Below are 22,936 nucleotides of genomic sequence, written 5' to 3'. Positions count from 1 at the left end.
TGATCCTTGAGGTCCCTTCCAGCCATTCTGTGATTCTGGAATTCCTTTTGGTTCCATACCTATGTAACAACTACACTGACAAACACTCACACTTCCCACATTACACAGAACGATAAAACCAAAGAAGAAACTGACAGTTTAGATTTAGTGGAGGTCACTGATGCTTCAGTTGGCTGAAGAGCTGCTTGCAATATTTCAGACTAGAATTTCAGAATATTTTGCATTACTTTAAACCTTCTGACTGGTGAGACCACTGCAGAACCGGGACAAGGGAAACATCTTCTGCATCATTTTAAGGTTGGCCCAATGAAAAATAATTGCAAAGCAATCTCTCTCAAAATATGTTCTAAAAAGCATTTTATCTTTTGCATTTAAGTAACTTCTTAAAGTACTTTTTCCTCTGTAAAAAGTCATTAACTTCAAAGTAAGATTGAGACTGGATTACTTCCATTAAGTGGCTTCCACTGTCTTGCAAAAATTAGCACAAATACTTAGAAAATAATAAATTTCAGACACAATCGCTCAACTATCAAATTGTCTGCTGAACAAACAAGCCCTGGGAGTAGTGAAGAAGGGCATTAGCAGAAATGGAGAATAGGCTGGGATGAACTTCCTTGGAGAAAATTCCAGTAAACGCCAGAGTATCAGATGCACAAGTGAAAGCTAAAGATCTAAAATGCTAGGTGTGTATAGTGAAAGAATGATAAGGATGATACTTAATCTTTACTCATGGAATGCTGATACAGAACACAGTTACAAAAGTCTCCAGGATGACAAAATTAATGAGATTTAACACAAAACGAAGAGGCTCTGTACTTTTCAGGGAAAGAGGAAGGAGCCCTTGCATAGCTACACCAGAGCAAACTCAGGGTAGATGCGCTGTAATGATGCAAGATTGGGCTTGCATCACAAGGTTTGCTCACTAAATTGCTAACCTAAGCCACAGCATCTCAAGCTCTGTTTTCCTTGGATACAAGATGCATAAAGGAGAGAACTGTGGAATTGTACCAATGTATCTGTGGAATTGTACCAATATAGTTTTTAGAGTGAAAGATTTCTTGCCCAAACAGGTCTGTACTTCAAGAGGTCCCCATCCCAAAATATCAAATCTTCTCGCACTCCACACTGAACACCCTGCAGAACTCCACCAGCACAGCACTATGGACTATGCACTATACACCAGCACAGTGAAGGACTATGCTGGTTCACTTACAACTGACAGTGGGCTTAGAGAGAGCCCACTAATTCTGTCACTTGCTTCTGAAAGAACACCTGGGAGGATCCACATGCAAACACTTCAGAAACTATAGCAGGGATCTGCAAACTAAAAGGCAGTAAGTTTTAAATACTGAGATGCACATCAGCCCATGTGTTGGGTATTCATGCATCCCCTCAAAGGAGAAAAATCCTCTCTTAGAAAAAATCAGCACTAACCTTGACTCTGTATTTTCAATTCACTGCCTGAGGCACGACTGTTCTTACATTTAACTACTTGTTCAATTAATCTAATTAGTTATGTGAAGTCAGATCTAAAGTAGTAAAACCTTTTGTTTAGAAGTACTTCCTTAATCTAGCTCCATACAACCATAAAAACACACAGCTATACTCCTCAAAAGTAATAAATGTACTTTGAGTCCATTTAGGGTGATAAATATATATATAGATAGATTCCAAAGGACATTGGGAAAGTTGACAAAAAGTTTCAAGAGACAACAGACCTTGATGAGATGCAATCATTTGCACTGCCCAGGGCCAGGCACTGAGAAATAGCATAGTGTTCTAAGCACAGACTGTAATATAGGGTAGTTCTGCAAGTTATCTAAACTGTGGAGGCATTCTGCCATCTCACTTCAAGGAAGTCCCAGCACTATCCCAACAAATAAATCCTAAAATAAAATGCAGCTTGCAAGAAGAGACTGATAAGCCACTCTCAGATAGTTAGCTAGGTGCAATTTTGAAAACTAAGTGACTGGTATCACACACACACAAAAAAATCCTTAAGTAACCTTGAAGAAGTTAACATAATAAACTCTTCCATATGCAAGAGTAACAAAAATAAATAACAAGCGCCCATGAAACAGGAGACACAGTTTAAATATCCAAAAGAATCTTTTCCTAGAAGGAGTCACAGAGGAGGGTCCAAATCAGCAGAAAGTCACAGAAACATAGCACACAAAGAGAGCAGGAACATAGCACACAGACAGCAGGAACCTGTAGATCCTTCTCGTGGCCAGCAACCTTCATCTTAGATCAGGAGCCAATAATGCCATCACATTTCTTTCCAGTGCATTTTTCTGCACACACACTAAACTGATTTCCACCCAGCCTGGGTGGCTAAAGATTAAGCCCTTCTACCACCATGCCAAAATGGGCAGCTGTTGTATACACCCTTACTTCAGCAGCCAGTTTGGCAGTAGACAGCTTTCACGGTGCAAAGATAGCAGAGTTTTTAATGTTTTAAACTCTGTGTAATGTCACAAAGAACAGATAAACCACCTCCTACCTCAGCAGTATTTTATAACAGAAGGGAGCAGAACAATTCAAGAGCGCTGGCAAAACACAATGAATTATTTTGTTCAAATGGTGGGATATACTGAGTCCCAGTGGTAGAGAGAGAAAAAAAAAGAAGAAGAAAAAGAGAAGATGACATGATGAATGATTTTCTCGTGATTTTCTTTTTCACATCAGAGTAAATTCCCTCATGCCATGGACAGGGCAATGTAAAAAGTTGACGAGATAGCCTAATTTGCAAGACAACACTCAGCACAGATGTGCTTTCACAGGGAATAAACCTATTGGGGAAAATAAGTGAACGTTGCTTTCTTTTGCATATTTCAATGTATGTTTCAAAAAACAATCCCTTTTAGCTCTGGTGAAGCGGAACATTTCAAGCCATAGAGTCAAGCAAGGACATGCAAAAAATTGAACCAGAAGAAATGATCTATCCACTTCACTTACTTCATCACTTTTACTAAGTGTTCTCTGAACTAATTACCTTGAGATGACTTATCCAGAAAAAATGACTACTACCTTGAAGTCTGAAATTTTAAAATGAAAATAATAAATACATAAATTGCATTTTCTCTCTAACACATTCTTTGATCAAAGATACTTTCTAATATGACCTTCTACACATCACAAACCACTAGGTTTCCCCTAGTTGCTATGCAGTTAGTAACTTGAAATCACCTTTTAGCCAAGGACAGGAAGAGATTGCCAGGCAATTTCAGAATCTGCTACAGGAAAGTCAAATGAGCAACTATCTGTCAGAAAGGACATTGAACACAGTTGCTCTCATCAAACAGCAGACATATGGACTTCCTGACCTCAAGTCAGCTCTGAAATGATAGAGCACACCTCTTAACATGACATTCATTCTGCTTGTAGGTAGCAGCTCAATATTATCTTCCCATCACTCGAAAAAAAGTTTAAGTTTCCACTTCAAGTTTGCATTGTTTCAGTTTCAAGAGTAAGTTCTTGAAGTGCTCATATTCAACAATGCTAAAAGTCACTTTGAAGAATAGCTGAGATGGGAAGGGACCTCCCAAGTCTAGTCATCTAGTTCACCCCTACCGCTTAAAGCAGGGGCAACTTGAGCAGGTTAGTCAGGCTGAGTCCAGTTGGATATTGAGCATCTCAAAGGATGGAGACTCCACCACCTCCTGGAGAGGCCCATTCTAAAATCTGATCGTTCTCACTGAGAAAGGAAGCATTTTCAAATATTTAAATGGTATTCACTGCATTTCAATTTGCACCCTTTGCCTCTTGTTCTGTCACTGAACATCACCATGAAGAGACTGGCTCCATCTTCTTCCCTCCTATCAGATGTTTGCATGCAGTGATAAGAGCACCCTGAGCCTTCTCTTATCCATGCTGAACAGTCCCAGCTCTCAGCCTGTTCTCGTACATCAGACACTTCAAGGCCCTAATCACCTTTGTAACCCCTTTCATGAACCCACTCCAGTACATCCATGTCTCCCCTGTACTAGGGAGCCCAAACCGGTCCCAGTGCTCCAGATACATCTGACCTGCACTGAGCAGAAAGAAAGCATCACTTTCCATAGCCTGCTGGTGATGCAACGTCTAATGCAGCCTGAGTGGTTGCTGGTTTTCTTTGCCACTGCTGGCTCTTGGTAATCTTGGTATTCAGCATGGCCCCAGGACTTTTTCTGCAGAGCTGCTTTTCAACAGGCCCTACTGCCTGGGGCTGTTCCTCCCCAGAAGCTGGGCTTTATACTTTTCCTTAGCTAAATTTCTCAGGTACCTGCCAGCTACTTTCTCAACCCATCAAGGTCTTTCTGAAACACAGCAAAACCATCAGCTTTATCAATCACTCCTCATAATTTTTTATCTCGCCTATCAGTCAAATTATCCCTGTGCAAGTTGCACAGTGAGATATTTCCTTCAGAACCCAAATAACTTTAGCAACCCTGTTTAGCATCATCTTCAATTTTCAACATTTCTCCTTACAGATGCTAGCACTGAATTGTGTTGTTTCTCTAGTACGTGCTATACTGTTTACTAAGGCAAGGAATCCTCTTTCCCATTCCTTTTATATACATCCCAGAATGCCCCATCACCCCTCACCATTGCACTGGAAACTCATGCACGATTGCTTGTCAACTGCAAGCTTCAGAAGTGCTGCCTTCAGGATACAGGCACTCTTTCATAAAGCATAGCTTACATTCCCTGTTCGTTGGCTTACAACTTCGCCTTTGGCTGTATTAAAGACACAGTGTGTTTGAATGTGCCTACAGAGCAAGTCGTGAGAATTCCATTATCGTTTACTATTCTGCTAGCAATTACTATCAGTTACAGTTTTTTTGTTTACTTCTGGGACAAAGATGAAAGCCTACCACAGCACTGGAATTAATGCAAATACTCACTGGAACCTGCCAAAAGATCCCATTTCCTAATGTCAGATTAGGAACTCAGCCAATTTTTAATCTCATGTCATACTGACGGTGCTATATTTTTAAAATCAAAATATTTTACAGAAATCACAAATCCTTCAGAACAATCTCATTTGCACGGCAGACAGCTGCATCTTTGTTATCTTTTAACTTTTGGTTGGCGATTAAGAAAACTAGGAAAAGAAGTAGGGTGAAGGTAGAAAGAGTTGGCTATCAAGTGCTGCTGGTAAATATTTTAAGAAACAGAACAAGCACCTTTTGCAGTTCCATGTACAGAAGAATCCCAGTCTTCTACTTGCATACTACTTGAACCCGAAAGAAAGGTTTATTTCAAGACAGTTGGATATCCCAAATTTCGGGGATGTCAGAATAAATCTGAAGTATTACATGAGCATACTAAGAGTATAACATGAGCAGGGAAGTGAAAGAGACAATGCTTAGGATGAAAACAGAAGCACAAGCATTTGTTGATGACACCGGATTTCAGAATAAAGTTCAGAGAAAGCCCACTGAGCTTCTTGCATTGCTGCCTTCCCCCTCCCTCCCTTCCTACTGCCTGCTTTGCTGTATGCCCATGCAGTTGTTAAAACTATTCCATAGGCAATGGACAGCTAAATGGGATTTTCCAAAAGCCTGCAAAGTCTTCCAGTGGAATCTAGCACATAAATATCACTTAAAGGCTGCACTAAAAAGAATTCCTTTCCTTAAATAGATTTCCTACTTTAAAATTATCTATTCAATTCAGGCTCATTGGTTCTTCCACAGATGTACCTTAATCGATCCAGAAGATAAGTGACCATCTGATTTGACTGCACCTTCTTCACAAGAATTTTCTTTCTTTCGATCAGTACACCTCGATCCTTTTCATTTTCAAATGCAGTTTCATTTATGAGTCATCATTCCCTTCTCACACATATACTTTTCTCTCCATTTCATCCATCTCCTCTTGGAGCAGCTGTAGGTAGGGCAAACTTAAATAGCCAGTTTCACAACTGGACACTAGACATCCTTAAATTTAGATCAAAAGCCCTCCCAAAGTTTACGGGATCTTTCCATCCAGACAGACTTATAAAAGTTACATGTAATTATGGAAAGGAATAGGTTCAAAAATAGCCAGTGTATGATGGCTTTTCTCAAAAGTACATGGATAGGAAGGACTTATTCTCTATGCAGTAGGAGGAAGGCTAAGACAATTCAGAACAGACATTGGAAACCCCCATCAGCAAACCTCTTGTTTTCTACATTAATTAGTATTCCAACTGTAACTAAAAAATGACATCAAACTGTAAAACCAAGATTACTCAAGAAAACTTAAGAACAATTCACTATCTGAGGCTGCAAGTTCCTACCTAAGATGAAACAAAAGAACTCCCAAGACAATCCTGGAAATATCCCACTTGGTCAGTCATCAGCCTATCTCAGAAGCATAAAGCAATAAGAAACAGTACTGTCTTGTCCTGACATCCATAACTTCTACTCTTTCAAAAAGAGCCTGTTGGCAATAGCAGCAAGTCTCTTCTTCCTCAAGATTTCCCTCCTTACACTTCCCACTGGCAAGACCTCACAGGCTCTGTGCTCACTTGGAACAAATTCTGCAGCATGGCTCTATGCTTTCCATGGCAAACTGGAAATTTTGCCATTTCAGGTAAATATATTTTACTGAATCAAATATTTAAAAAAAAACAAAAATAAAAATATGGCAGAGTTACAGTGTTCCTTGTGTTAAAAAAAAAATCCCCTAAAAAATCCAAAATAAATAAGATTGCTACACAGCTTTCACATTTTACTATCCTGCAAATGTTTAAATACACAGCAGTGCTGAAGAAAGTATTTGGAGAAAGATGGAAATTTTGGCAGCTGTTTTGGAGAGAGCAGAGGCTCCTGGGAGTGAGCAACGTGCAGAAGGACTGCGAGATAAATGCATTTGAATGCTTTTGTCAAAGTAATCAATAACAAAATAGTTATGCTTGAAATTAGATAACAGATTAAAGGGCAACTCCTGCCTTGCAGCCCTACAGTTTCAGGCTGTCTCTAGGGTTGGTTAGTTCATTAACATTGCGCTAATTGTCCTCAAACATGGAGACTTCCTTCCAAACACCAACCATAACAACACACCTCCTTGTACTGTTAAGATGAAGATCCGCACAGTATTTTGGTTACTGAACTCTGCAGCAGGTTGGAATCAGCCACGCTGTGGGTACACTCAGCTCCATGTAGGCCAGCCACGCTGTTCCCTTTGATAGGAAAAGGGAGGCTATGCTGCCAGTGTGGCCACAAAACTCAACCTTCCTTGATGAATGCCCCATACAACTGGCATTCCCTACAGCTAATCTGACCAGCAGCTCCCACGTTTACAATCTATGTGAGGTAAGACCCTCAGCTGCAGCGGTGGGCAGTCAAAGCCATCTTAATTGATACCTCCAGTGATTCCATGACCTCTCGTCCAAAACCACAACATCTTAACTTTCCTCTGCTAAAAATCTGTCTTGTGAGACCCTGTAAAAGCCAGTCCTTCCTTGGAAGAAGAAATTTTCTGATAGTGATGATTTCAGAAAAGGCCTCCAGTGTTACAAGTTCACCCTACATACACAACTCCCAGGCAACAATTACACATATAGCTTCATTTATTTCAACGCCAGCCGTCAGGCTGTAATTAAAATAAATGTAGCCTGGGAGTCACCGACTGGAGGCCAAGGGTACAAGATATGGTGCAAACACAGAGATAAGGAAACACTGATTCGCATTTCAAGCAACTGTGGGCTTCCCCTACGAACTGAGAAGACTGTAGCAATGTTCTCTCCACGTGCTCACAAAGCTCCTAAGCTGCCTCCAAGCCTTTAGGAGCCGATAGCTGGAGATGGGGAGGGAGGGTCAGTCCTTGGGCACTGCTGGCGAAGCGCCAGCAGCTGCAGGCACTCGGTAACCTAAGCAGTAAGGAACGGCACAAAAGCCGCCCATTCCTTTTGCAGAGCCATCTGTTGGCTTCTTGTTATGCACCCCACTGCTTCCAGGAGATGCTGAGGACATGCACAGGCAGTGAAGCTCCTGATCTGCTGCAGAAGCAGAGCACGGTGTGGCTTCCTACGGCTGAGGACGCGGCACGGTGCTGCGACAGAGGGTGCAGCTGAGTTGGCCTGCTCCTTGCCAGCCTGGATCATCTCCCAGAATCACTCCAGGAAATCCTTTCCCTCATGGGAAGCATTCCCAGGGGTCATTGGCCCAATCCTCTGTTCACTTTTTTCCCTTCCTTCCCAGCCCAGCAAGCAATTAGGTTTACCCTGACTATCAGAGTGTTATATTTCACTTCCTAAAAGACGTGGGTCTGGAGTGAGCTGGTGAAGAACATCACCAACACCTTTGTCACTCACTCACAGCTGCAGATCCCAGTCATGACAATGCCTTTGCATCTCAGTCTGAGCATGAAACTAGCGACTGCCCACAGGGCCTCGGAGTGGTAATTAATCCTTGCCTGCGTGTTATTTTCTTCAGTATTGCTGAACAGTTTAACAAGCAGCACAGCTGCTTAATCATAGCACCTGACTACTGAATTTAGCACACCGAAAACAAGCCTTGCTATTTCTACCTCAAATTCAAAGTGCAACAATGAAGAAACAGGAACCATTAGTCAGCAACATTATCACTATTCACGTAGCTAGAATTTCATCCATCAAATACACATCAGAAAACAAGGAGAATAAGGGTAATCAAATGCTACCACCTTTCTTCCTCTCTGTTTTTTGCCCCTCCTGAGATTGACCACATTTGTGGTTAAATGCAGGGAGCCAAACTTCCTATAAGCAGTCTCGGTAAGGTTCCACATTTCCACTGCGGTTCAGCTGTATCACAGCTCTGGAAGCACGTATTGGTTCCCGTTCACGTGTAAATAAGTTCTATACTGCAGCTACAAAAAGTGGGTTTTTTTTGTTTTTTAACCAGAATTACCTTGCTGGCCCAAATTATTAAAGGAAAAAGATCTTAACGCCAAGCTGCGGATCTGTTGAACTTACTAATCTGAATGAAAATGCCCCATGAAAGGACTGAAATGAACTCACCCTGCCAGGGGAGAGGCAAGCAGCTAGTCCAACAGGAGAGACAACACCAGCACCTCCAGATCCCCAGCACACACCTCCTCCCAGTGCTCCTGAGGACTCCCAGTCAGTGGTCACAAGCCCCAGAACTGCAGATGCGTATGTCCTGGCTTTATTTCAGTGCAATCAAAAGCCTTCACCAGTTCTTTTGCAACTTGAAAATGACATTACCAAGTGAGATAGCTAGGTGTTGGTGCAGTCAGGATGCAGCCTGCTGATCCAATGGCTCAGAGGCTCTCAGTAAATGCGTCTCAAGAAAGGAAACTGCAAACTTAAAGACGTTCCAAGCGTATGCCGGTAAATACAGGTTTTCAAGAGAAGAAAAGCATTTATGTTTATCTTTACCAAGGGATCTGTTCATTCCAAAACAGACAGCGAGATATGCTGATTTTTGGACTATTTTTCTGCAGAGAAAAATCAGCTCAGGATACCACAGACATGTGATGGCAGTCTAAGTAGATTCAAGAAGTTCAGTTTCATCTCTGCTTCTGACAGCAAGAGGCAACCAAGAGAAGGCTTAAGTTTCTCCACTCTATGCCATTAAGCACAAGAAGGAAGTGGCTATTCATGGTCTTGACTGATATTACTACCAAAAAAACTCCAGTCCTACATTGAGTGGTGTGCATATGCACTAACAGGGAGACCTAGTAACACATGCACAAAGAAATCCCTCACTTTAGAGTGCTGCTGCATCAGTCCTAACCAGCACTACTCCTTCAGCTCAGTGTAACACATCCACTAAATTATACTCCGTATTTCCACCCAAAGAGCAGACTGTGTAGCTTCACTCTTCATTCATTCACTCTTCCTTCCAGATTCCAACTCAGAAAGATATTGCAACTGCTCTGAGCTGGGGCTGATGCCCTGCAGCCCCATGCAGCCATGGAGGGACACTCAAATGAGAGTCAGAATCATAAAGAAGAAAAAAAGCAGCATCTTTGTCACACAGGGAGAGGGGGTGAAAATACCTGTAGGTGTTCAGCGTTGCTTTAGAGCAGAGTAATACACTTTGTACTATTTGTGTAACATAAATCAGAGGACTTGGAAGGTGAATCAGGACAAAGTATCTCGTAACAGCTTTTTAGGAGAAAAAAGTCTTCCAATGGGCATTCAGGCTGCCACTGCTCTGCTAGACATGTCACAACCATATAGGCCACAAGAGAGCATGGATTCCAATGGGCAAAAAGATTTGATTCTTATGTCACAATTCATGTTTATTGCACTTCTATACTAAGTTCAAAAAGTTTCAAACTATTCAAGATCTGTTCACTTCTTCCATTCCAGCAGGGCGTTACACTGAAGAGTCCACTAAGCCAGCTCAAGCATCTGATATTTTCAGCTAGATAAAGTATAGTAGGTACAGTATAACATCTCACAGGTGCCTGGAGTTTTCTTCCTGCAAGGTCTCAAGGAGATTCCTGTCTTCTCAATTCCTAGTCAAGGAGGTTGGGGCTGCTTTTCACACATTGAGACAACCGAGCTCTTCAAATGGCTGGGAATGACACATTTCTCCACTTCAAATGAAGTGCTAGCAATAGAGATAACACTTGCTGGTACAATTGGTGCCGCTTCTCCCATTAGGGGAAGTAGGGAAACGTGTTCAAAAATGTCACTGAGGCCATCAGAAGAGCTAAAAGATTGTTGGGAAAACAAAAACCGAATAAATCTGAAGGGTGAAGAAAAGGCTGAAATTCGAATCCCTCCTTACTAAACACCGAATGATTCAGTGAGTCCTGATTCACTTTAGGGCAGAAACACCTGATTTGGGCCTTAAAGAAAGAGCTGGCCTTAGTCGCTGCATTGCACATGAGAGCAACCACAGTTTTGCTTGCTTTGACTTACTGCTAAACTGATTATTCTCCAAGACTGGGAGAGAAGGAAAAAGGAAGGAGGTGGTCATCGCTCTTACGAAATGATTTAAGTTGAAGAATTGAAAGCATCTTACTTTCCCTAGCAAGCCTCTTTCGTAATTCTGAAGCAAATAAACCACACTCAGGGTAGTGTCCTGAACATATGGCTTTCTCTGAATAAATGCCTGCCTGCCTACAAGCCTCCTTTTCTTCATTTTTTTTTTTTTAATATGTCTGTGTGTGGAATCCCTGTTGATACATTCCCCCTCACAGCACAGAGGGTTTCTGCCTAGGAATTAAATAATAATAACAATAATAATAATAAAAGGCTTTATAGTTTTATCACCTTATGCTTTTAAACTTATTTCTGCCCATAGAAAACTGTACCCGAGCTTAACATCTGCATGCAACTTGCTTATTACTGCTACATTCTTCTCTCATATACACTGAATTAAAGCATGAGGTAACTAAGACAATAAAAGGCAAGGGCTTTAGTGCCCCAGAGCATGCAACAGCATGGAAAGCTGCCTTAAAGAACAGAATCATAGAGCAGAGGGGACCTTAAAGATCATCTAGTTCCAAGTCCCTTGCCATGGGCAGGGCTGCCACCCAGTATGTCAGGCTGCCCATCCAACCAGCCCTTGGGAGCCTCCAGGGATGGGGCACCCACAGCCTCTCTGGGCAGTCTGTGCCAGCGCCTCCCAAAAAGTGCCTCCGAGTAAAGAATGTCTTGCTAACATCTAACCTAAATCTCCCTTCTTATAAAGTCATTCCCCCTTGTCCTATCACTATCAGACCATTCAAAAATTCAGTCCCCCTCCTGTTTGCAAGCTACCTTGTAAGCGCTTGTAAATACTGGAAGGCCACAATGAGGTCTCAACCACCCAGAGCATTCTCCAAGCTAAACAAGCCCAAGAGCAGGTCACAAACAAACCATATTTGAAATCTCAAAGTGATCTGGCACCTTTCTTTACTGCATTTCCTGCAAATATCTCTGAGAAATGTGGCTCCAAGCACGGCAACTAGTGGAAAATGTTTTTACTTTGCCATTTCCCTCTCAATGCACGGGACACCTGATTTCCATGGTCTGTGCCTTGAATGCTCCCCAGTGTTCCCAGTTTTGCAGGTGTAACAGAGGACCATTGGAGGATCACTGTGACCCTCTGGCCTGGAAGAGGCTTCCTGCAAAGGTGCTGCAGATGCATAGTTGCAAAATGGTGGTTGTGAGGGCCATGAGAAGGGGGCAATACCCTCTGAAGTTTCTCACCCCTCTGCCTGCAATCTCAGAAGGAGCTGGTGACAAACTGCGGAGGATGATCACAAAGAAAATTGTCAGCAGGAATAAAAGGGTAGTGAGGATGCCGAAGTGCAATGGTCTGCCATTTTTCTTTTTTAAGTAACGAGTAAAACTTAAAAAGCAAGACAAACATGACTAGAATCTGAAATAAGAAAGAAAGTGGAAGCAATTTTATACCAAGCATGAACCCATGTCATACCAAAAGCCACTTGATTTTTTTCTATGATCTCTGTTCCTTTATGCAGTCTTTGAGGTGTCAATTTTCGAGAGAACAATTCTCAGCTCAGCACGACAGAGCAGTAATGCTGATGGGCATGTAGAACATTAGCTGTTATAAATAAACTGCTAATTTGAAGTGGGAAAAAATCATCAAGGCAGAGTTTATGATTAAGAACCAGGGGAAGAAAATGAGCAACTTGCTTCTGCTTCCAGGACACCGCTTTTTTACAAAAGGAACTTTTCCTGACCCTCAGCTCCTGAGGAAAAAAACAAACCAAATACCAGCACCAGCAAAGTACCCACCAGTCAAACAAAGCAGCAGCAAAAATGCTATTATAATTTTAAAGCCTTCCCTGCCCCCACTGGCAGTAGTAAGTTTCCTACTGGCTGAAGAGGTCTGTGCTTCAGGAGAGTACTACATTGGAGCTGTGAAGTTTCAGCTTCCTCTTCTCTGACTTGCAGCTTTACCTAACTTGTAAGAGACATTCTGACACTGCAGGCACCGTGCATTCAAACTAATAATGAGGTGCAGAGCCATTATACTGCAATGTGTATCGGGGTTACTTGCTGCTGCTTGATAAATGCCTTACTATGAAAAGTAAAACTTTATTCTGCAGAACTGACACCCAGCATTATTTGTGCCCATGATAGGCCTGATCTCCACTCTCCTTCTGCCTGAGCCAGGCTCCTTCCCACCCTCTTCTCCAGCTTGCTACTACAGATAACACCCTGCTGCTGTGGGGCTGCCATCGCTGCTATTATTTCCATATCACGCAGGCATTGCTGCTCTTCACCAGAATGGCACTTACTAAGCAATATTATAAGAATTTCTGCAAATATCTATGCTCCCCATAAGTGAGGATAATGGCCTCATTGCAATAGTCTTGATAAAAGCAGCATGTTCCAACAAGACAGCTTTCAGATATCGCTAAACAAAAGCCTACTGTGAGAGCCGTAACCAACATCAATTCCCACTATGTGATGACATTAGACAAAGTGTGAACTAGCTTACTGTATGGGGACAAAAAACTGACTGTCAATGTGTGGGACCAACGCTGCCTAAAACACTACACTGGCAAGTCAAAATACAACAAGCATATATGCATGGTAATTGCCGTTTAATTCCAGAGTTAGCAGTAGACGCAAACAAGTAGCGAAGGCAATATTAGGTTACCAGTATCACTCAAGACATTGTAATTCCCTATCTTTCTACTTCTGGTGCATTTGGTTAGGGAAAATGACCTAAAACCAGCAGACATTAAAAGTAGAATGACTTTTAATAAATCCCAGGTTACATTACAGAAGAATGCAGCAAAAGCTGAAGGCTTGCTCTTTAAAACCTTATTTTCCACTACAGAGTAGACAACCTCGTACACAGGAATCACCATTCCACACAGGGCACAAGAAAAGACCCTTTCTGCCCAGACATCATTTTGCATTTTCACACATTCATGTATTTACACTGTGGTAGTGCCTGAAAAGCGAAGCCTACCATCAAAATGTGATGCACCAATACAAACACCAGGCCAAGAGGTTATTATCATTAATATTATTTATACTTTAAGACACGAAATTCACCTGATGGCACCACTCAAATGAAAGCCTAGATAAGAGGGATATAGACAAGCCTATATGCCAGTTTTTTGCTGAACTTGCGAGGCAAACTTGAAAGCTTTAGATTTTACATGGAGAGCAGTACATTTGCCCTACTGAGATGCATTTCACTCTAAGTGACATCTGCAGTTTAACATGTGTAAAAATCACAAAATCATACAGTGTGGATTCAGTGATGTGCAGAAAAAGTAATATCTGTTACTGAGCTCCAATTTCAGTAAGATTATGTAACTAAGCAGTAGCAAGTTACATTTGGTAAGTGCATCAATAAACTTGACATGTTATAATTCAACTTTGCACTGCACGGTGATGGCCATCACTGAGTTCTAAACCAGAAACTTTTTAATGTCACCTTAATTGACAAGGAAGGAAGTTTGCCAATGAGTTTCTTTCCAGCCCCTTTCTAGCAGCACATTACACAACATGCAAGAACCTTTGAACCAACTGCTCCACAGCAACCAAAAAAACTCCAGCAGCACAGCACTGTAAAAAAGGAGAAAGTTTTTCAAGAAGTTTATTAGTGAAAAGTACTTTAGGAATCTACTCATACATTAACCAACACACACACCAAAAATGAGGAGCAGCAGTGTTGAAGCTCCAGTAGCCAAGGCTGAGCAGACACCTCCTGTTACCACGTTTCCTAGTGCAATTTATTTTTACCAAAAATAGTTGTTCACATAGTTTCTACGGGCTTTCACAGATCTTTCCAAAACAACGAACGGCTCGCAATCTGTACATGATGTGACTACAAAATTCCATGTTAAAGATATAAAAGGGAAAACCAAAATAATAGCAGACTCTGCTTTCCATATTGGCTTGTTCATATAAAGCTCAAGGTACCAAGGGCCCAAAGTCTGCAGTGATGCAACTGAACATCACAGGAAGCACTCACCATCTTCCTAAAAATCACATCCTAGGCCTTTGTGCCCTAAGCAGGGCATCTGAACATGAGGTTCTACAACAGAGGACGTTTCCGTGCTTGGATGCAGCCACATACAAGTAGGATGATGAAATCTTGAAAGCAAACTAAAGTGGCCAAATGAAGTCCCCTACTTAAAATCTCCTACTTAAACAGAGTGAAGAAGCCAGCACTGGTTTTACTTCTAGAGGTGAGCTCTTGACACCTTCATAGAATAAACAGAAGCCACACTTGCCCACCTAACAGTGAAGAAGAAGGGAAAAAAAAAAAAAGGTGCCTGATTGATTCTAAAAAGGCTGTCTTCAGTGTTGCATATCTCTACCCAGCTCGGTCCTAAGCAAAAGACCTTCAGCCCACCATGTGTCAAAGCCGCAGGGCACGTACGTGCAGCACTGACACTGGGTTAGCAGTCCCACTGTAATCAGGACAACAACTGCTCATATTCCTAAGCAGGACAGGATACACAAAACATGTGCTATTAAGCAAGTTCTTTTGCAACACAATTAAGATTTACATACAAAAGTATAAAAAGAAGGGTGAGTGACGTAGTACGCTCCTACCACATGGCACAGGCCATTTTCAGTATGTGCTTCAACACCTAGTCAAAGTCTATCCTCTCTCTTTACAGGAATGCAAAGAGAAATATTTATCACAGCTCAGTGATGAGCCCAGAAGACATTAAGAACTCCATGCAAGCCATGAGATCCAGCAACTAATAGCAGCATCCAAATAGAAAGCATAGTACTTCAGCAGGCACCTATGCCAGGTATAGCACTTCCAAATGCGGTTTTGGACCAACTTACTTGAGGAAAACAGAAGTAAAATAGTGCTCTTTTAAAGATGTGATAAAATGGGCAGCTTTGCCAAGTCTGCCATCAAACAGAAGACAGAACTGACATTAAAACAGAGTCCAAACAGTGCATCAGCAGTACCTCACGCACTGGTACAGCCCAGTGCTGGAAGTACTGCTGGTTCCCTCCTCTCACACCCCATAGCCCCTGACACAGGAAAGGGGAGAGGGGTTATTCTCCCCATGGAGCAAACACAGTGCTGCAGTTGAAAAATAATGCAGGAAGTGATTACCTCTGCCAGCCAAAACAAAGCCTGAAGTTAAACTTACTCATTTCTAAGTACGATAGTTGCCACCGCATATACACACTCAGTGCTGCCAGCTGTAAATGAGATTATTTGCAGAGACTGTAAAATCCAAAGACTTAGTTACAGAAAGAGAAGCTTTCCGCACACTGAAGCCTCACTCCAGACAGGGCTGGATCTAACTTACCATCATCACCACAAGAAGCCTGCTCAAACTGAAGTCATGGTCCACGATCCAGCCTTAGTGAGCAGTTTCTCTGAAATTCCTGGTCAAGGATTTAAGCCTGAGCCACTCTCCTACCTCTCCTCACTGGCACCGAGACGGATGGACAGAAGAAGGCTGGCACTGCTCCTCCTCTGCAGGGCTCCCTGGCTGTTTGTGATAGTAAGCTCATCCACAAAGCCCACACATTTAGCCTACTACTCAGTTTTGCCAGTGCTCAGACTGCTGGATGACAGCCTTCCAGCATCTTCAACAGTAACTCAATGTGGGCAACCAGGCCAGAACAGTAAATTAACCCTACCACCAAAGCTACACCCATCTGCCCAGTGCATGTCTCCAGAAGTGAAATCTGAAGGTGTCATATCCAAAATCTGCTGCTACCAGAAAAAGCTCACATCTTCATTTCATACCCAATTCCTCTCTTTGTGCTCTGGATAGGAAAGTTGAATTCCTCTCCCACACACACATCAGGCCCCACAGGACTGGGGCTCCAGAGAGAAAAGGTGCTACTCAATTTTCTTTTTTCTTTTTTTCCCCCCCCATCTACCACACAGTGGTTGGTCTTTCAAATGAGCCAATTGCTGTAACAACCAACCCCCTCTACTCCACACCTCCTGTGACTCCTCTAGGGGAGGGTAAGGTAAGGCTCTGTGAGGCAGCCTGACTCTGAAGGGGTCTCCAACTCCTGCTAAGCCTGCCAAGTTGCCTACCATGTCTTTGAAACTTCTGCCAAAGCCACCAGTCCGCAAGTACAAACTCATAACTAATAGACAGATTTGTTGATAGTCATGCAATTCTTTTATAAAAGGGCACCTCTATTTTTGCACATATGGCTTTCATTTCAGGAGAAATTACAATCTAGAACGCTTATGGAGAATGTAACTACAGACAGAAACACTATAACTGTAGACAGCAACACCAAAGTACCAACCATAAGATGAAGGGAAATAAAATATCTTTAACTGTTCCATCAGTTGAAGCAGCCTCCTCAGAAAAATAAAGAGCGACCCATATCCGATCTTTGCCAAGCAGGTTGATGGCACAAGGAAGAGACCAGCCATTATGAGAACAGAAAATACCGATTTGTGAAAATTAAGGACCACTGAACTGATTTAACACCTTAACACCACCAAAAGGGAAAGCTCAGCTTCTTTCCTTCATCTCATTCAATCCATCTTGGGTCACACGTTCCCAGTATCAACCTTAGGGCAGACTTAACGTCCATCAGAGCCAGCTATTTTACCCCAGTAAAACGGCAGAGCACCAACCCAAAGGAGCAACTGGATGCTCCCAAGAACAGAGAAGAGGAAAGGGCACTGCCTGGCCAGTGATAGGGCAAGGAAAGGCCACAGGGATGACAAGGAGGGAAAAGTAAGACTGCTTCTTCTGGAAAAACTAAAGCATTTAGAGAGGCTCAGCTGCTCATGGAACCTGCTAGAAGTCCTTATTACTGTGGGGAAATAAACCTACCATACTTCAGTAGCTCTGGTGCAGACCAAGCCACACCGACACAGCCGAACCCTTCTAGAGGGTGAATCCACCATCAACAAGCACAACAAGCTACCAGCTATTCCTGTACAGTTTCGGTTGGATGTCTGCTTTCCTCTAGATGCTCGCAGGCACACCTAGGGCAACTAGGATTTATTCCTCTTTGAACACTCCTCACACAGCTGTGCCAAAGGACCATGTGGCACCTCCTTGGGCTCAGAGGCAGTTTGTCCCTGGAGAAGATTTATGGGAGTTTGTTTGATTTAAATGCATTTTATTCCAAAAGCTAAGGCCCCAAACTAGCATTCATTAATAGAAACTATCAACCAAAGTAATATGAGAATAGGTCTGAATACGAAAATGCCTACCCCTTCTTGACCGACAAAGCTTCTTATTCCCACAAAATAAAGACCAGCTACTAATTAATTAACTGCCCACTTCCTTTATGCCACGTCCAAGTTTTTCTCCCATGCCTCAAATCATTCTTCAGCATTTATGTCCTATTAAGCCCACTCCTATAACCAACATGTAGAAGATTATGTATTACCCCCCTCATTCTCCCATTCCAGCTGTGACTTGCTGAGAAGGAGGCAGGAAGAGGTGCTTTCTAAACCACCAGAAAGGGAGAGAGGTGCTAAGTATTCAGTTTGGAAATGTAAATCCTCCCGCCCCCTTCTGAAGTATGCCGAACCAGCCTCTCCAGAGCTCATGTCATCTAAAGGCCACAGAAGTTCTCTAAAGATATTCTTGTTAAGAGGATTTAGCCCCTTTTAAAAAGGACTTAACATGTGGGTGGTGTCTCAATTTAAACATTTTCTCATGGCTAAGAAAATGGGCCTCTTCTTAAAGGCTTATCTTTATAACCCAAAGACAGTAAGAAATTCTCCACTATTTGAATTAGAAACATTTTGAGCAGCTTTCATTTAGGGTAGCTCCATTTTTAAACACCGTGATTTGCAAATGGTAGTGACTTTCTCGCATCAAGAGATGAACCAACACCAGCAACAGCGTGGTGGGGACACCTCATCAAACGTGAATTTCTCTCATACAGGCCACATTCTCACGAGGAGCTGCCATCAAAATCATAGAATGACAGAATGGTTTGAGTTGAAATGGACCTTAGAGACCATCTAGTTCCAAACCCCTTATTGTGGGCAGGGCTGCCAACCCCAGCTCAGGCTGCCCAAGGCCCCATCCAACCTGGCCTTGAACACCTCCAGAGATGGGGTATCCACAACCTCTCTGGGCAATCTGTACTCCACCACACTCTGAGCAAAAAAAATGTTTTTCTTACATTTAAAAACGGTATGGTGCCAATAATCCTACTGCTCTCCCTCTACCCTAGTGCCCTCTTCTCAGCCACCTCCTTCCCTTGATGGTCCCTGACACTTACCACACCTTCTTCCCTTAGCTGGTTCAACCTGCTTGCCCAGCAGAAAACTTATTTATGTATTTTGGTTAGGGCTAGTTTTCCAGTGAGCTGGCAAGTCATGCTGCCCCAGGAAGCCTGAGGAGCCTTTGGGTTGGCAGAAGGGAGGGAAATGGAGCTGCTGGGCTCAGAGATCCTTGTGAGTCCATTCTATGATTCTAGGCATACATGACCCTTGCCCATCACTGCAGCACAGACCTGTTGGATGGACTCACCCTGCCTCCACAGGCAGCAGCTTAGGCTTGCTCCAGAACCCAAGGAGTGCAACTGACACCTTCGCAAGGCCTAGTTCTTCTTACTGCCTATGCTGGAGGCTCAGTTATGCCCAGTTACACCTTCTATTAGCTCTGCAGGAATCATGAAAAAGTCCCTGACGCTGAATGGGCCAGGTAGCCCGGGTCACAGCCTCAGCTCCCCTGGTACAAAGTCTGGTGAGCTGCTGGTCCCAAGAGCTGTCGCAACAGGCAGCGACACAGCAAGGAGCAGGAAAGGGACAGCACTGAGATGCCTTGCTTGGGAGATGGAGGATGACAAACAGTCATCTCTATGAGGCTGAAGCTGCCTGTTATGGTTTAGGCTACCTTTCAAGGCTCTTCCAGCATGGTTATGCTTACAATCATAGATAAAGTAACCAACAAACTCCCAGAAGGAGAAACAGCTTACTTTGGCAAAATAAACTTTTTATTTTGCTAGTATAAACACCTCTGTGCAGCCTAAACTGTATCCTGCCATATTGGCTCCTTTTCACTTACACCATAGTTTATATTTGGAAGTGTTGGGTAGGTTTCTAGTCCAGTTACATCTGCAAAGCCAGAGCATTTTCATAACCCTAACCAGCACAGGTGTGCTGGACAAATTTTAGACTTATCCCTACAGTCTTTTGCATAGCAGGGCCTTAATTTCTGCTGAGGATCTCCATGCAGTACTTGTAGTTCAGTTAAATCAAGTGCTATATTTATACCAGCGCTGCTCATCTGAGTTTGCTGCCTCAACCACCCAGCAGCTTCTCACTCTTCTCAGTATCTGACATCCCAAAACAGCTCAGCCAAGAACAACCAGGAAAACACCCTCGACTCCCAGTCCCAGAAAATCATCTGTGAAATTTGGTGAAAATGAGATGGGAGTCAAAGAACTGCTAAAAGGCTGCGTTGTCTCCCTGCCAGGAAGATGAAAGAGCTTTGGCCATTCTTTGCAGAGCAGAAGAATGCAGAGCACTGCGACGCTTCAGGACGACTTCCCCAAAGACAGGCGTGCAGCAAAGCGGCACAGCTCCAAGAGTGGCACTCACGGGAGCACAGCTGTTGAGATGCAGAAGGATGCACAGCTTCCTGGCATGAGCTGCGGGCTGCTTATCGCCCTGGGAGGGTGCCAAGCTGAGGCTGGAGATACCACCAGCCAGACCACCCCATTCCTCCTCCATCCCGCTTCTCCCCCAAAGCAAACACAGGGGTCTGAGGAGATATATGTCACTTGCTCAGAGCTGGTGGGAACTTCTTGAGGACGGAGTCCAGAATCACCGCCTTGTTTCCAAACCTTTACGTGAGGAATCAACCTGCCTAGGTTCCACAACAGAGTTATCCCCACTGAAGAGGTGAAACTTATGCCAAAAACATACACTGAACTCACGCTCAAGGATCTCGTAGCACTCGCTGAAGTGAAATTGCGAAAGTCCCCTACAACCTCAACATCATTCTCAAAATGCCTGCACGTCTGTTCTCCCAGAATCACTCTACTGCACTTGCTGCCCTTAGCACCACCATCTAGGAACCCAGCCATCACCCAGGAAAGACAAATATTTGCAAAACAGCTCGAAGAAGACTGCTTGACACCGGTCAGCCTTCAGACAAACTGTGCACCAAAGGAGCGCTCATCCTCCACAGCGGGGATGCTCCTTGTTAGCTTCAGGTGGGATGCGGTGAGCCTCAACCCCACCGCCATCCAACAACTGCAGAAAGCTGCCTCGGAGGAAGCCCGAGAGCGCGGGACACCGCCGACTTCTCAACGAGCATCTGGGGACGAGGGCGGCAGCCGCGCCCCGCGATGCCCAGGCCGGCGCGGGGCAGAGGCGCTGACAGGTGAGCGCTGCCGCCGCGCTCCGAGACCCGCCGCTCAACGCCGCCGCGCAGCGCGTTCGGTGACCTCGCCCGGCCCTAGCGGGCACCGGCACGCATGGCAGCCGGCGGCCGGGCCGCGTGCGGCAGGTATCGCGGGCTCGGGCCGGCCAGGTGAGGCGAGCGCGGCCCCCGCCCGCCCCCGTGACAGCCCGGCCCGAACGGGGGAGTCCGATGCGCACCGCGAGAAGGGGGACCCCGGAGCTCCCCGCGCCCCCCCCCGCTCCGCAACTTCGCGGAGCCCGGGAGGGCCGAGCGCGCACCCGAAAACGGCGAGGACAAAGGAAACCCCGCCGGGGGGGAGCGAGGGGGACGGGGGAGGAGGGGGCGGCGGGGGGGCGTCCGGGGGGTGGTCGCGGCGGCGGGCGGAGGGCGCCGTGGGGGGGCGGAGGCGCGCCGCCGCCGCCCCGCGAGTCACTGACCTGCTGAAGGGGCATTTCCGAGGGCGGCGGAGAAGACGGCGGGCCGGGGCCGGGGGTGGCCGGCCGGCTCTCGGGCTGTCCCAGGCCGGCGGCAGGAGGAGGAAGCGGCGTCCCCCTCCCCCGCTCGGATCGGCCCCCCCGCCCGCCCGGCTCCCAGTCACAGCCGCGGCCTCCGCGCACGTGTGCGAGACGTCACCGGCGGCTCCGGGGGTGAAGCGGAGACACCGGCGGGGCACGGCGCGGCCCGGCCCCCCGCCCCCCAGCCTGCACGGCCCCGCGGGGAGGGGGCGCGGGCCCGGCCGAACGGAGCCCTCTCGGCGCTGGATTCGGGCTCTGTGCGCCGGGACGTGGCTGGGAGGGATTTTTTTTTTTTTCTCCCTGATTTTCTCTTATCTCTATTTTCTTTTTTCTTTTTTTTTTTTTTTTTTTTTTTTTTTAAATTTTCTCCTCCTTTCAATCAGACCCGGCAGCAGCGCGGCGGCCCGGAGCGGGGGGCGGGAAGGAGTCGGGAAAGTTTATTACAACAAAGCGCCGTCTCTGCCTTCCTCGCCCCCCCGCCCCGGGCCCGGCCGGCGGCAGGAAGAGGGCCCGCCCGGCGCTGCTCCCCGCCGTCCCCTTCACCCTCCCGCGGGGACGGGGGAACGTTACCGGGGGGCGGCCTCCGCCTCCGCCGAGAGCGGGCTGCAGCAGCGCCGTCCTGCCGGCGGGTCCGTGAGGGGTGCAGTACAGCGAGCTGCCGGCGGGCGGGACGCCGTCCGCCGCCGGGGCAAAGGCACCGGGAGTCTGGGAAGCGGCGGCGGCGGCGGAGACAACACAGGGCGCCGCCGTCGCCGCGCCGGTGCTGCGGATCTGGATGAAGGTGCCGGCGGCAAAGCGGGCCGAGAAGGCGGCGGAGGCCGCTCTGGAGTCCGTGGACGGTGCGGGCGGCTGCGCTGCAGGGGCCGGCGGCTGGAGTCCCCTTCTCATCCTTTCCTCCGGGTCTGTCCCCGCGGCCGCGTCGCCTCCTCCCCCCGTCCCTCCCCCCCCCCCCCCCCCGGCCTTCCCGGCTCTTTTCCTGCTCGATGCCGGGGCCCCGCACAAAATACCGGGGGCGGCGGGTGCCGGGGGGGCCCCGGCTGCAGGATGCGGGGTGCCGGGGGGGGACGGAGGCGGCGGGGCGGGCAGATGCGGCGGATGGAGCGGGGCCGCTCCCGCTGTGTGGGGCCGGCTGGAAAATGGCTCCAGGAAGCGGCGGCTGCTGACAATGAATGAAGGGAAAGGAGACGGGT

The 22,936-nt window shown here is 45.7% G+C and overlaps 1 protein-coding gene across 1 annotated transcript in view; it reads right to left on the bottom strand.

Annotated features, from left to right (window-relative positions):
- The window catches only part of E2F3 (E2F transcription factor 3), a gene marked incomplete at both ends in the record, with an annotated part of 41,154 nt that extends 18,520 nt beyond the window's left edge, over positions 1–22,634 (bottom strand). Inside the window, one exon of the mRNA XM_079533258.1 lies at positions 22,317–22,634. Coding sequence (XP_079389384.1) covers positions 22,317–22,634 — 318 coding nt within the window. The remainder of the gene's footprint in view (positions 1–22,316) is intronic.
- Between the last annotated feature and the right edge of the window lie 302 nt (positions 22,635–22,936).

Source organism: Tetrao urogallus (genome assembly GCF_951394365.1).
Source record: "Tetrao urogallus genome assembly, chromosome: 3".
In the NCBI taxonomy this organism is placed as follows: Eukaryota; Metazoa; Chordata; class Aves; order Galliformes; family Phasianidae; genus Tetrao; species Tetrao urogallus.
This window is presented reverse-complemented; position numbering and strand designations above follow the sequence as displayed.